Source organism: Protopterus annectens, chromosome 15.part0 (assembly GCF_019279795.1).
Source record: "Protopterus annectens isolate FY-2018-M chromosome 15.part0, PAN1.0, whole genome shotgun sequence".
Taxonomy (NCBI): Eukaryota; Metazoa; Chordata; order Ceratodontiformes; family Protopteridae; genus Protopterus; species Protopterus annectens.
In genome coordinates, this window is record NC_056749.1 from 756,213,857 (window position 1) to 756,229,716 (window position 15,860).

General features: G+C 39.5%; 1 protein-coding gene across 1 annotated transcript in view; it reads right to left on the reverse strand.

Moving 5' to 3' along the window:
* Positions 1–15,860, reverse strand: part of LOC122790048 (gamma-aminobutyric acid receptor subunit gamma-4-like) — a 3,058,882-nt gene that overhangs the window by 1,640,673 nt on the left and 1,402,349 nt on the right. The window contains exon 3 of the mRNA XM_044057614.1: positions 10,289–10,437. Coding sequence (XP_043913549.1) covers positions 10,289–10,437 — 149 coding nt within the window. The remainder of the gene's footprint in view (positions 1–10,288; positions 10,438–15,860) is intronic.

The window sequence follows — 15,860 nt, forward strand, 5'->3', positions numbered from 1 at the left end:
GGATATTTTTATGTCAGGAATGTTGCTCCTATAACATTGCCTTAAAAAGGCACTATGGAGAAGGCAAATACTTTTGCCAGCAACTTAAATCCTAGAGTCAACAGGTGAAGACCATCTCTGGCAAAGCAGCATGGTTTGTTGACCATACCATCCCAGGCTGACATATATTGGATCCCAATGGATTGACACCAGAAATTAAGCCAATTGTTGAAGTCAGTCATTTTTTGTTTCTACTGTGGCATCACCCTGGGTGAGAGAAGAATGCTCCTTAGGGCTAGGGACATACTTGGCTGGGGTACATAATCCGAAAGCTCTATCACTTCTCTCTATAGTCCAGTGAGGTACATCTCAAGTCATTCACTCCAACATGGACTATGACATAGTCATAATAGTACTTGTAGTTGAGAGACTTCAGTGGGTGAGTGATTTGACAGACTCTTGGTGGAATGAGGAAGTACAGGAGAGTATACAGAGGAAGAGGCTGGTGAAGAAGAATTGGGATTGTCAAAGAGATGAAGAAAGTAGACATGAGTATAAGGAGATGAGGCACATGGCAAAGAGAGAGGTGGTGAAAGCTAAGGATAAGGCGTATGGAGAGTTGTATGAGAGATTGGAAACTAAAGAGGGAGAAAAGGACCTGTACTGATTGGCTAGACAGAGGAACAGAGCTGGGAAAGATGTGCAGCAAGTAAGGGTGATAAAGGATAGTGAGGGAAATGTACTCACAAGAGAGGAGAGTGTGCTGAGTAGATGGAAAGAGTATTTTGAGAGGCTGATGAATGAAGAGAATGAGAGAGAGAGAAGGTTGGATGATGTGGGGATAGTGAATCAGGAAGTGAAACAGATTAGCAAGGAGGAAGTAAGGACAGCTATGAAGAGGATGAAGAATGGAAAGGCTGTTGGCCCAGATGACATCCCAATGGAAGCATGGAGGTGCTTAGGAGAAATGGCAGTGGAATTTTTAACTAGATTATTTAATGAAATTTTGGAAAGTCAGAGGATGCCTGAGGAGTGCAGAAAAAAGTGTTTTGGTACCTATCTTTAAGAATAAGGGTGATGTGCAGAGTTGCAGTAACTACAGAGGGATAAAATTGATCAGTCACAGCCTGAAGTTATGGGAGAGAGTAGTAGAAGCTAGGTTAAGAAGGGAGGTGACGATTAGTGATCAGCAGTATGGTTTCATGCCAGGGAAGAGCACTACAGATGTGATGTTTGCTCTGAGAGTGTTATTGGAGAAATACAGAGAAGGTCAGAAGGAGTTGCATTGTGTCTTTGTAGACTTGGAGAAAGCATATGACAGGGTGCCTAGAGAAGAGTTGTGGTATTGTATGAGGAAGTCAGGAATAGCAGAGAAGTATGTAAGAGTGGTACAGGATATGTACGAGGGTAGTATGACAGTGGTGAGGACTGCAGTGGAAGTGACAGATCCGTTTAAGGTGGAGGTGGGATTACATCAAGGATCAGCTCCGAGTCCTTTCTTATTTGATGGACAGGTTGACAGATGAGATCAGACAGGAGGCCCCGTGGACTATGATGTTTGCAGATGACATTGTGATCTGTAGTGAGAGTAGGAATCAGGTTGAGGAGACTCTGGAGAGGTGGAGATATGCTCTAGAGAGCAGAGGAATGAAGGTCAGCAGGGCTAAGACAGAATATATGTGTGTAAATGAGAGGGAGGGAAGAGGAATGGTGAGGATGCAGGGAGTAGAGTTGGTAAAGGTGGACGAGTTTAAGTACTTGGGATCAACAGTTCAGTGTAATGGTGAATGTGGAAGAGAGGTGAAGAAGAGAGTACAGGCAGGGTGGAATGGGTGGAGAAGAATGTCAGGAGTGATTTGTGACAGACGGGTACCAGTAAGAGTGAAAGGGAAGGTCTACAAGACAGTAGTGAGACCAGCTATGTTATATGGGTTGGAGACAGTGGCACTGACAAAAAGGCAGGAGTCAGAGCTGGATGTGGCAGAGTTAAAGATGTTAAGATTTGCACTCAGTGTGACTAGGATGGATAGGATTAGGAATCAGTATATTAGAGGGTCAGCTCATGTTGGACAGTTTGGAGACAAAGCAAGAGAGACGAGATTGCGTTGGTTTGGATATGTGCTGAGGAGGGATGATGGGTATATTGGGAAAAAGATGCTAAGGATGGAGCTGCCAGGTAAGAGGAAAAGAGGAAGGCCTAAGTTAAGGTTTATGGACATGGTGAGAGAGGACATGCAGACGGTTGGTGTGACAGAGCAAGATGCAGAGGATAGGAAGAAATGGATAGAGATGATCCACTGTGGCGACCCCTAACGGAAAAATCCGAAAGATGATGATGATTGCTCCAGACAAGGAGTTGACCGTGACCTTCTCCTTGTCCAGCTTAGTGAGGGGGACATCTGTGTTTCTCACTCGGGAGTCACCTATGACCAAGACATTTGCTTTAGATATGTTTTGCCTTGGGTGAGACACTGATGCATCTGTTATTATATGTAGTGGGTGCTGTTGGGACAATATTGTGGCAGGTTTGTATTTGGGAGGTCTTTGCTCTTTTGGCATATTTCTAGCGAGTACCTCCACATATTTGGGTTAATGTGTTGTGTGCTTGGTACGTGTGGCTGGTGGAGTGTGTGTGCTGACAATATGCCTGGAATTTGGTTTGTTGCTATGTGAGGCAGCATTGAGTCCAGATTCATAGTATAGATGCATCTCTTACACATTGTATTTGCATGCTTTAGGAGTAGTAGGTTGTCTGTATACATGCTCCGATACCGGTATGTGTGTGACATCTGATATGCACCTAGCTGGTGTATGTGATGATTCCCTGTGTTGCCTGCAGTTGTGTTTACCCATAAAATATACTGGTGGCAGGTGAGTGTAATTTGTTTTCCCTCTAGATGTGTGATTGTGTATCATAGGTTCATAGGTTGGTACTAGGCTATCGGCCCTAGGGCCTATACAAGCCTAGCCATAACAATTCCCTGGATATTTCTTCTCACAATATTTACTTCTCTGGACCCCTGTCTAGCAGGGCGACTGACATGATCCCCTGGGTGAATTTCCTATCTCTCATCCAATCATCAAGGTTCCTTTTGAAGAGGGCCAAGGAGGCGCTCTGCTTGACATGTATGGGTAGTCTATTCCAGAGTATGGGGAGTCTCTGGGTCAGGAACCTATCCCTCCAGCATGTTTTGTTCATTGTGATGATAAGGTTTAGATCCCTGGAGCGTGTGGCTCTGAGGGATTGGGATTTCTTTAAGTGGAGCATGCCCAAAAGCACAGGGTTTGACATGGCCTTGTATGTTAAGCAGAGATCGCCTCTGAGTAGACGATATGCCACAGAGTATAGCTGGAGTTTTTTTAGATGGTCAGCATATGGCATCTGCTTTAGGCCTGTGATTCTTTTAGTGAGGTATTTCTGTGGCCTTTCCAGCTGTTGCAGATGTCTTGTGAGGTACATACCAAAAGGGGCATTATACTCTAATAATGGGTCTAATGAGGGATGAGTACAGTGGGACAATGACCTCCTTTTTTTCTGGATGAAAAGCCCTTAGTGATGAGGTGTGCCACATAGAAGGATTTTCTGACTATTGTGGTGATGTGGTTATCGAAAGTGAGACCACTGTCCACCTGTGTCCCTAAGTCTCTCATCACACTTTCGATGTTTAGTGTACTGCAACCTATGTGGTAATTCATGGGTACATGTTTTTTTCCAAAGGGGATAACTATAGATTTCTTGGTATTAAGCTTGAGCCCATGGCTCTGACACCAGGCATCTGTTTCTGTAAGACTAAACAAGATGAACCAATTCAACTGCAGAACACTGGTTTATTAGTGCTAGTTTAAAAATACGACATAATAGTGACAACTACTAAGCGCTTTCACCCATAAAATATACCGGGCATCATCAGAGTACAAACAGTATAACAATAACTTCCATTTAAATAGATGCAGCAATTAATTAATTAATTAAATAATTAAATAATGACTGATTAAAACCAATTATAATTAATTTAACAATCATTGACACATATCTCAATATAAATCCTAAAAACTGCCTTAAAAAACTGCCTATATCAACGGTTATAATGCCAAGACTTGTTAAACAAATTTTAACAAAAAATAAACATTCATATAAAATACAATTAACAAAATCTTAAAAAAATTATATATATAACAATTACATATAATAAAAACTGTAGAAATATAAAAACAATATGGTTAAAAAACAATAAAATAAATACACCCAATAATTATTAAAATAGGTCATTGAATAATTGTGATTAAATAAATGAGGGATTGGGATTTCTTTAAGTGGAGCATGCCCAAAAGCACAGGGTTTGACATGGCCTTGTATGTTAAGCAGAGATCGCCTCTGAGTAGACGATATGCCACAGAGTATAGCTGGAGTTTTTTTAGATGGTCAGCATATGGCATCTGCTTTAGGCCTGTGATTCTTTTAGTGAGGTATTTCTGTGGCCTTTCCAGCTGTTGCAGATGTCTTGTGAGGTACATACCAAAAGGGGCATTATACTCTATAATGGGTCTAATGAGGGATGAGTACAGTGGGACAATGACCTCCTTTTTTCTGGATGAAAAGCCCTTAGTGACGAGGTGTGCCACATAGAAGGATTTCCTGACTGTTGTGGTGATGTGGTTATCGAAAGTGAGACCACTGTCCACCTGTGTCCCTAAGTCTCTCATCACACTGTTGATGTTTAGTGTACTGCAACCTATGTGGTAATTCATGGGTACATGTTTTTTTCCAAAGGGGATAACTATACATTTCTTGGTATTAAGCTTGAGCCCATGGCTCTGACACCAGGCATCTGTTTCTGTAAGGCCCTTTTGTAGACTATCCACATCATTTGGGGATTCAATAATGGCTCCCAGTTTGCAGTCATCTGCGAACTTTGTAAGCCAGAGTCCGTTAGTGTTGGCCTGTATTTCAGAGAGGTAGATACCAAACAAGAGTGGTCCCAGGATTGAACCCTGAGGTACTCCACTTGTCACTTGTCTGGAGCTGGATTTGGAGTCGGCTACTTTTACAGTATGAGTTCTGTCAGTAAGCCAGTTGGCAACCCATCGAGTGATGTAGGGATTTATGCCCAGCTTAGTAAGTTTATCTATGATTCCAGAGGGGGGATGGTGTTGAAGGCCTTGGTGAGGCCCAGATAGGCTGTCGCCTTACCCTTTTCCACAGCTCTGGAGACTGATATGAAGAAGTCAATCAGGTTCAGGAGACAAGATCGGCCCTTCACAAACCCAAACTGGGTGGAGGCCAGTGTTTAAAGGTTGCCAATGTCTTTGTTTATAAGTTCCATGATGATGCGTTCCATGCCCTTGCAGATCAGGCTTGTCAGACTGATGGGACGGTAGTTCCTGGGATCCAAGTGGATCCCCCCTTGTGGAGTGGGATAACTGTAGCTGTGCGCCACTCAGTGGGCACGAAGCCTGAGGGGAGGCTATGATTAAACATGACACTTAGGTGAGGTACCAGTTAATTTTGTAGTTCATGTAGTACACAGCAGTACACAGCCTGGGATGTCATCTGGTCCCATGGATGTTGTATTCTTAGCTTTGGAGAGTGCAATTTCTACCTGTGTGGCCATGATTACCGGAATTTGGCAATCTTTTGGTATTGAGATATGCCCTTTAGGGGGTGAGAGGGGGGTGAAGTTGGCACTAAATTGATCTGCCAGGATATTGGCAATTTCGTTGGGATTGGTATATTTAATGCCATTCTGTTGTAGCTCAGAGCAGATTTGAGCATTGCCATTTAGATTTTTGACATAACTATATGCCTTATGCCTTGTGGTTGTCTTTGGAATCCTTGGCAATTTTATTTTCGTAACTAGCTTTTGAGGATTTTATGAGGGATCTCAGCTTCTTACTGAGGCTGGTGAGGGAGTTTTTTGCATCCTGGGATTTTCCTCTTTTCTGCAACAGTTTCTTCCTTCTGTTGTATAGTTTGTTTATAGCAGGGGACCACCAGATTGGCTTCCTTTTTTTGGAAGAGAGCATCTTGGTTCTACTTGGGATGGATGTGCTCGTACAGTGCCTTAGAGTAGGATTCTGCAGTTGAACTTTCAGATCCCATCTGCATGGGTGTCGTGAAGTTTGTCACTTCTGACTTTAGTAGCATGAAGTTGGCTTTGGAGAAGTTTTTTAAGGAGGTTTCCTTACTGGGGGGGGGGGGAGATGTGGATGTCAAGGGTGATTTGCTTATGGTCAGACTTGACCAATGAGGGGTGACCACTGGTGTGGAGCATCTACCTCACATTTTGGTAATGACCAGGTCTAGGATATTGGAGTCCCTGGTGGGACAATAGATTAGTTGATCCAGGGCGTTGGAATTTATTAATTCCAAGAACCATTGGGAAAAGGAGTTGGTACTTGAGTAGTTTTCCCAGTTAATGGCAGGGTAGTTGAAATCACAAAGTATTAGGGTGTTTGGTTGTATCTTAATATTTTCCAGTATGTTTAGAAAGGTGTAGTGAGAATCTTGGGGCATGGTGGGGGAATCTGTAGCAAGCTACAATTTGGATTGCAGTCTTACCTAGTGTTAGTTGCACGTGAAGAATTTCAGATGCATTGTGGTGGGCAACTAGCCTGGAGGTGTGAATATCCTAGGGAATATGGACACTCCTCCACCTTTAGTGTTTCGGTCTTGGTTTTGTGGCCGAAAAGTGTGGTAAGAGTTGTAGCCTGGTATTGCAGGGGTGCTCTCTGGAGCCTTGAACCAGGTCTCAGTTACTGCACAGATATCGATGTTCTCCATTTTTAGGAGAGCCTCGAGAGAATGCATTTTGAGGTTTAGACTTCTAGCATTGAGTAGCATTACCTTCAGATTTTGCATGCTTGTATCTGTTACTGTGGTGGTTTTGTCCTTTGAACCTTGCCTAAAAAAGGCACTATAGGAGTGGCAAGAGCTTTAGCCAGTAACCTGAATCCCAGGGGCGACAGGTGCAGACCATCTCTGGCAAAGCATTGTGGTTTGTCGATCATGTCTTCCCAGGCAGACAGATACTGGATCCCCTTTGAATGACACCAGAAGCTTAGCCAATTGTTGAAGTCAATCATTTTGCCCTTATATTGTAGTGTCATTCTGGGTGAAGGCAGGATGGTACTCAGGGCTAGGGTCATACCTGCCTGGGCCACATGATCCGAGAGCACTTCCATGTCTCTTTTCATGTAGTCCAGGGTGGTACGTCTCAAGTCATTCATGCCAGCACTCCAGCATGGACAATGACAGAGTCATATTTGTACTTGTTGTGGAGTGACTTGAGGGCATGTGTTATGTGGCGGATCCTGGCAGCCAACAGGCAGCTGACTGAAATTTTCTCCTTGTTCAGCCTGGTGAGTGGGACATCAGTGCGCCTGACTATACAGTCACCTATGACTAAAGTGTTGGGTACATTGTCTTGCCTATCCACTATGCTCCTGGTAGGTGTGTGTGTGTGTGTGTGTGTGTGTGTGTGTGTGTGTGTGTGTGTGTGTGTGTACGCACGCGTGTGTGTTTGCTCCTTGCAGAAATGCATAACATTAGGTATGCTCCGGACAACTGAGTATTTCCATACACTTTACTTCTGCCAGGTAAATGACCACGTCCTATGCTCTTTTCATGCATATCTCACCATTCGCTGTCTTCAATGTAGGTATACATCACCTGTGCTTTTACAGGTTATCTGACCAGTGTCTGTACTCCTGACAGGTGTGTATGATTATCCCCAGTGCTTCTTACAGGTATGTGACTATTTTCTGTGCTTCATGCAGGTGTAAAGAACCAGAAGCTAAAAAAAAAATAAAACTAGGAATATATTCAGCAGTAGCAAAACCATATACATAAAATAAATTAATCTCAGAGGAATATAATAAGTGCTTTTGATCTATGTTTCAAACAGACTTCAGCAGAATACTGCATGTGCGTTAAACTGTCAACTGCACTCTTACAAATGATAGGAATGTCAGCTGATCTCCCTCCAAGTGCATATCACCAATATTATCATCCCCACTGCTTTTATCATGTAGGTTACCATCACTTGTGTTCTCTGTAGGTGTTTATGACTATAAACGGATCAACCCCAGTGGTTTCAAAAGACATTTGACTTGCCACTATGTGCCCTGCAAGTATAAATGGCCATCAATTGTGCTTCTATAGGTTAGAGATCACCTGTGTTCCTTGCAGGTGTGTGATCTGCCGCTGAAGTTAACTATGAGCCTTGCTGTTGTGAATGTAATTCTGTGCAAAATCTGACTTTTGCTGATGTCTGCATGTGTCCCTTCCCCAAAGGTACAACAACCTGAGGTAATACATGTAGACGACAGGGTTATGGAGGCTTATTCCCATTGTGGGGTGTACAGAGGGCTTGCCAAAAAAAAAAAAAAAAAAAAAACAGGTATTACACATACTGAGCTTGCAATTGCAGTAAGGAGCATGTAAGTCATGTGCTGAGCTCTCTGTGTGATCCTCTCCTGTGAAGTGTGTGTAACCATTTCCTGTGCTCCTAGCAGGTGCAGGTGTGTAACCTGCCCCATTATCTTAGCCAGTACAGGTGTTTATTACTCCTCTGACCTCCTGGCTGTTGTGTGTGACCACTGTCTACACTATTAGCATATTAGCAGATATGCGATCATCACTTTTGCTCCTGACAGCTGCATCTCCTGTGCTTCTAGGTAGTGTGGCTCACCATTCCCCATACTTCTGGCAAATGAAGCTGGGTCCTGTCTTCCTAGCAGATATGTGTGAAACCATTCACTTTACCCCAAAAGGTGAATGTACATGGTTAGCCATGTCCTGGTAGATTGATGGCAAGCTCCTGCTTTCTCAGCTTGGCAAAATGTACCAGGTTATGGGTCAGTAATAAAACTTATGCCCTAACAACAGGGAGCTGTTTTCTGTGAGAGTAATGCATACAAGACTTCTAGTTTGATAGTGCAGCTGTATTGTCATTACTGAAGTTGATGATATCATAAGTGTCACACTGAAGAGAGGAGCTCCAGCGTTATCTCGTGCCAGGAACACGTGCATGTTTGGACCATATAATACAAACTTTGATGCACAACTTACTGTCTTGGATATGTGTTCTATTGAGTGGCATTTGCATTAGCTGCTAATGTAACATAAGGTTGTTGAGGTATATCTTAGGATGAAAAGAACATGACGCATACATTCTCTCACCTTGTGCAGCTTTGCTAAGTACTTTAAGAGTGATCTATGATACAATATTTGAAAAGCAATAGCCAAAGCAACATGTCAACTACCCACATTGCAACATGGTAAGCACATCTATTTGAGCTGCTCTGTCGTAATAATATATAGCAATATAGATTCGTGGGTCTATATGCATGCATGAATGCTGCCAACAACAGATATGGCAATCTTATGATGGCCTCTATATTTACTGAATTATGCTTGTCAGCTGATAAACAGATATAGTGTTAATATAAAAATGCATGTAATGATATCAGGAAAACAAGTGAAAATGCTAAAAATAAATAAAAGAGATACCTAGTTGCATTTAAACAGTGAAAGTTCATATTAGGAAAAAATAACTGTGTGACTAATTTTCCAAAAAAGGGCCTGTCTTCTGCTCCCAAGGGCTTGAAATGACAGTATTTGGTAGAGGTATATAATTAAGACATTTCACAGGAAGTTGTTTTTTTTTTTCTGTCCTTAAAATGATTCAATACCCTGGATATACTATATACAAACTGCATTTTTTATTTCTTTTGGAAGCAGTGATGGGAAATTGTCAAGGTAGTGAATTGTACTTGATTGTTTAGCAGCCTGTTGACAATTACTAATAGAATTCCATAAAAACAAGCTGTATTAAGTTTGGATACTTTTGAGACTGTCTTGTTTGGAACTAGTATGAGTGAAACAGTTCAATACAATAATGTCTTGTTTGGTGCTATAGCATCTGCCATGTCCCATGAAAGAGCAAATGACTCAGAAGAATGTTCCAGCTATTAAATGCAACATTTAATTCATTTGTAGCCACCTTCATAATTAATAGATACTGAAACATTGAATGTTACATATTATGGCTTTAATTTATAAGGAGAAAAGTAAAATAAATGTCAGTTTTACTGAAAAGAAATGAAATTACATCTATGTCCCTCTTTTGCGCTCTTTCCCCTCTGCCATGATGCATACACATGATCTGAGTAAGCTGCTGGGAATGTTTGTTTTGAAAGGCAACATTTTTACAAGAATAAATTCTAATGACTTTAGACATAGAACGTGTAGACCTATTCTGGAAAGCCAGAGCATTGTTGCAATAAAATATATTCTCAGTGAACTTACTGCCGATGTCAGGACGCAGCTTGTTGTCATAGTTGCTCAGCAGAGCGTTTAACATCTGGGTTGTATCTGCTTCACGAGACCTTGGTGCCATCACCCAAGTTTTGTTTGTGTTCATACTGTCATAATCATCTTCTTCATTACTGTCTGTGCTAAAAATAAAATATACTTTTAATGTTTTACTATTAATAATTCTGACAGTTTTATTTTACTTACCCACAACAGACCTCATCTACTCATCCTGTCTGACATTAAGATATATATCTACACATTTCATTAACTAATCTAGCTTATGTTAACATTTGTTTTTTGTTTCCCAGTATAAAATCTTCCTAGGATCTAATACACAACTTTGAAAAATATGGGCCAAACTAGTATGAATCAACAGTTCTGAAATGGATGTAATATAAATGGCATGTCTCAACCTTTCAAAACATAACCTTCAAAAATGGTCCTGACATTAGACACAGTAGGTTAAAATGAATGTCCACTAATAATTTTTTTGCGGCAAGCAGCTGTAAAATGTGTCCTGTCAGCATCTCTTTGTGACCTAAAAAAATACATATTTAGTTGAAAGGAACATTATATACCTGTCTAATCATGACTTGAAAGCCTATCAAAAGCATGCTTTTGTTTAAGAAAACATCAGTTTTCTTGTAAAGATTAAAGCAACATGTCTCAGTTCAATTGGCAATGTTTTTTACGTCTCAGTTGATAATGGTGTCTATATCTATATATGAAAGCAATGTGTTCAAATTATTTTAGGTTCATAGATAATTACTAGGCTAACTGCCTGTGTTTGCTGTTTTAAGCCTAGCCAATACCCATAGGTGAGGTAAACACTGTAACCACGCCAACTCCCAACCCCAATGGTGAAAAGATGTGCAAAAATATCAGATGCATAAAGATCACAAATTGCTGCTCATTTTATTTGCAACACTGTGATTGTGTCAGGACTGGAGATTTGCTGTTTCCCCCTTGTATTGAGATCTTGGAGTTGGTATTTATAAGTGACAGGGAGTGTCAGGGTTGCAGAGGGCTTTCCCCACCTGCTAAAAATAAATGTTTAAAGTTTTTTAATTTTTATTTATTTTTTTAATTAGTTGAGCATTCAATATTTTATCTCACACACACACATATATATATATATATATATAGACAGACACACACACAGTGGATATATATATATATATATATATATATATAGACAGACACACACACAGTGGATATAAAAAGTGTACACACCCCTGTTAAAATGGCAGGTTTTTGTGATATAAAAAAATGAGACCACAATAAATCATTTCAAGACTTTTCCCACTTTTAATGTGACCTATAACCTGTACAATTCAATTGAAAAAGAAATCTATTAGAGGAAAAATACAAAAAAATAAAAAATGTAGAATACGCTGATTGTGCATACCCTTAAACTAATACTTTGTTGAAGCACCTTCACTTGGCAATATTCACCCATTCTTCTTTGCAAAAGCACTCCAAATCTGTCACATTGTGAGGGCATCTGTTGTGCACAGCCCTCTTTAGGTCACCCCACAGATTTTCTATTGGATTTAGGTCTGGGCTCTGGCTGGGCCATTCCAAAACTTTAATTTTCTTCTGGTTAAGCCATTCGTTTGTTGATCTGGATGTATGCTTGGGGTCATTGTCATGTTGAAAGGTGAAATTCCTCTTCATCTTCAGCTTTCTAGCAGATGCCTGAAGGTTTTGGGCCAGAAGTGACTGGTATTTGTAACTGTTCATTATTCCTTCCACTTTGACTAAAGCCCCAGTTCCAGCTGAAGAAAAGCAACCCCAAAGCATGACACTGCCACCACCATGCTTCACAGTAGGGATGGTGTTCTTTTGTTGATGCAATGTGTTTTTTGCGCCAAACGTACCTTTTGGAATTGTGGCCAAAAGGTTCAGCCTTGGTCTCATCAGACCAAAACACATTTTCTCACATGCTTTTGGGAGACTTGATGTATTGTTTTGCAAATTTTAACCAGGCCTAGATGTTTTTCTGTATAAGAAAAGGCTTCTGTCTTGCAACCCTAACCCATAGTCCAGACATATGGAGAATACGGAAGATTGTTTTCACATGTAGTACACAACCAGTACTTGCCAAAAATTCCTGCAGCTCCTTCAGTGTTGCTGTAGGTCTCTTGGCAGCCTCCCTGACCAGTTTTCATCTTGTCTTTTCATCAATCTTTGAGGGACGTCCAGTTCTTTGCAACATCACTGTTGTCCCATATTTTCTCCACTTTTTGATGACCATCTTCACTGTGTTCCATGGTATATCCAATGCTGTGGAAATTTTTTTGTACCCTTCTCCTGACTGATACCTTTCAGTAATGAAATCCCTTTGATGCTTTATAAGTGCTCTGCGAACCATGGCTTTTGCTGTAGCAGGCAACTGAGTAAATGTCAGGAAAATCCTACTAGGACATCTGAACTTTAATTGATGGTAGGTGTGTACCCAAGAGGACTGAATGCTGTAATTAAACATTGCTTCAACAAAGTATTAGTTTAAGGGTGTGCACACTTATGCAAGCAGCTTATTGTAGGTTTTTTTATTTTTTATATTTTTTACCCTAACAAATGTGTTTGTTTTTCAAATGAATTGTACAGGTTATAGGTCACATTAAAAGTGGGAACATTTTTAAAATGATTTATTGTGGTCTCATTTTTTATATCACAAAAACCTGGCATTTTAACAGGGGTGTGTACACTTTTTATATCCACTGTACACACACATATATATATATATATATATATATACATATATGTATATATATATATATATATATATATATATATATATATGTGTGTGTGTGTGTATATATACATATGTATATATATATATATATATATATATATATATATATATATATATATATATATATATATATATATACACATACATATAGCTCAAACCCTGAAAGTTTTTCTTATGATACTTAGGAATACATTTGTCAGTGTAGTTTGAATTACTCTCTATCTGATGTTTAAAGTGAGGAATCTACTTCAGTTCATTTCGCATTGTGTAGTCTACATCATAAGAATCAGACTGAAGAAATATAATTCTTATATTTGTTGCTTTAATGTCAGTTTTCAAACATGTCATCAAGAGTTTTGTTGGCAATATGCATTCCTCTCTATCTCAGCATTAAATACAATTTAAAAGAACTTCTGACAGAACATAAACGTTTTACCAAAGACTAGAACCTTAAACTCAGAATATAAATTACTCTAGTGACTTTTTAGATAAGATTTTCAATTTGTCATGCTTCCCATACCCAAATAATTTCTTTGGATTCATTTTAGAACAGTATCTGTTTGTAATGCAACCCCAGTTGCACCATCAGGTCCTACACATTCAATATCTTTCCGGCAAACATTTAATTTTAAGATGAATACTGCAGTGTCTTTGGGGTTGATTTTTTAAACAGGAATTTCTTATCAGGTTCAGAAATACAAACAACTGGGTGATAACTCAAGGCTGGTATACCAGCAATGTAACATTCCAGTCACAGATCTGCTGTCTGGCTAATGTCTTCTGTATCATATATTCTCATACGAAGGTTTACTAAAATATATTACTCACTTCTGTAATGTGCTGATAATAGTTTGTCAGTATCACACAGCTTATCAGCTATTAATTTATTTCTATTAAAGGTTTTCATTTAGCAGTAAAAAAAAAAAAAAAAAAAAAAAAAAAACTCAAACTGCACTTTGTATACATTTGTACAAAAGAAAAATTACTCTGAGCACTGCTTTGGAATTAAGAGGAAATGCTTCTTAAAATGCCTATAGCAACAATTAATTACTTTAATGAGACTTAGAAAAATATAGTAGTGAAGCTTCTTCTGTATGTATTAGTGAAGTAAATTAACATTTTTAGCAAACTAAAATATTTTTTGTAAATGTTCTTTCCAGCAGGTTAGCATATTAAATACTGAGAGTAATTCAATTAGTTCAACTGTAAATAACTTTTTATGAACAAGTGCTGATGAGAGATACCAATAAAATATATTACTTGCGTAGCACCAGGCTTTGCAAAGTGCTTTCATATTAAAATTATGTCTTCAGTCGTTACTGTATAAAGAACTTTAGAGATTGGTCATCTGGCTGAACTGTTATCATTTCATCCTGAAAAAAATTTCATTTAAACAAAACAGTTTACCATGAAACTTTTCATCTTGCTGGGCTATTATAAATTTTATCCTGAAAAAATCTTCACTTAAAGAACATAGTTTACCAGACAAAAGTTATAAAGAAGTGATTTTCAGAATTTAATATCAGAAATGTAAGAGCCATTAAAAAGAGCAGCTGGCAATGGAGAGGCACAAATTTGGGTTCTGAGGAAGCTGGAATCCACCTATGTGCTTTTATTAACAAAGGCTATAGATGCAAATTTCATCAAAAAAATTTTAATTTTTTGTTTCCAGGCCATTATAGGTTTGTCAGCACTAAAGTACAATAGTAATGCAAATGAAATGCCTTTAAAAGAAATGAGAGAGTTCTTATAATATCTTACTTATATTTATCCCCACTTTATTATATTCTTCTGGTCTTAGGTTGTAACCTCTTCCTTCAAAATGTAAGTTATGAAAAGGATATGTTATCAGATATTTCTCTACTCTTTCGTAAAAAGAGATACATTTAACAAAATCTTTCATCAGACCTTGAGCTTTTTTGTTGATCATTGTCAACCAAGAGTATCCAGTTAAGCACCACATATGCTGAAAGATACAACGCAGAAGGTAGTGATTTATCAATATAAACAAGGTGCAGCTACGGATGTTGTGTCTTTCGGCTTTTCCCGGTTAGGGGTCGCCATAGTGGAACTCCAGTCCGCTAATGACTGGCAGTAGATTTTTATGTGCCGAGTTGCCAGCTCTGATGCACAACCTTCAATGAAGGTACGCCCATTCATGCATGTCTCCACACAGAAGATGCTCTAGCTGAGAATCGAACAGGACAACGTCTTACTGTGAGGTGACAACGCTACCGCAGCACCACAAGGTGCAGCTGCAGATAATCATTTGAAATGTCAGAACTCAGACTGCTGAATCCCAAAATGTGGACACTGAAAGACCAAACATCTGGGTGATACTAATTCCAAGATTGCCATTTCTCTGAATATTTCCTTTTCTCCAAGGTATAGTAACCTCGGAGTTGTTATTTATATACATAGATAACTATATATACCTTCAGTGGAAGAGTGATGTTCGATATTCACTCTTGTGCATTTCTGGTCTTTTCTCCCTATGAGTCTTAACATTTCAGCAGGGATCCATAGGTTGGTACTAGGCTATTGGCCCTAGGGCCTATACAAGCCTAGCCATAACAATTATCTGGCTATTTCTTCCCACACTATTTACTTCCCTGTTACCCTGTCTAGCAGGGCAACTGACATGATTCCCCGGGGTGAATTTCCTTTCTCCCATCAAATCGTCAAGGTTCCTTTTGAAGAGGGCCAAAGAGGCGCTCTGCTTGACAGGTATGAGCAGTCTATTCCAGAGTCTGGGGAGTCTCTGTGTCAGGAACCTATACCTCCAGCATGTTTTGTTTATTGTGA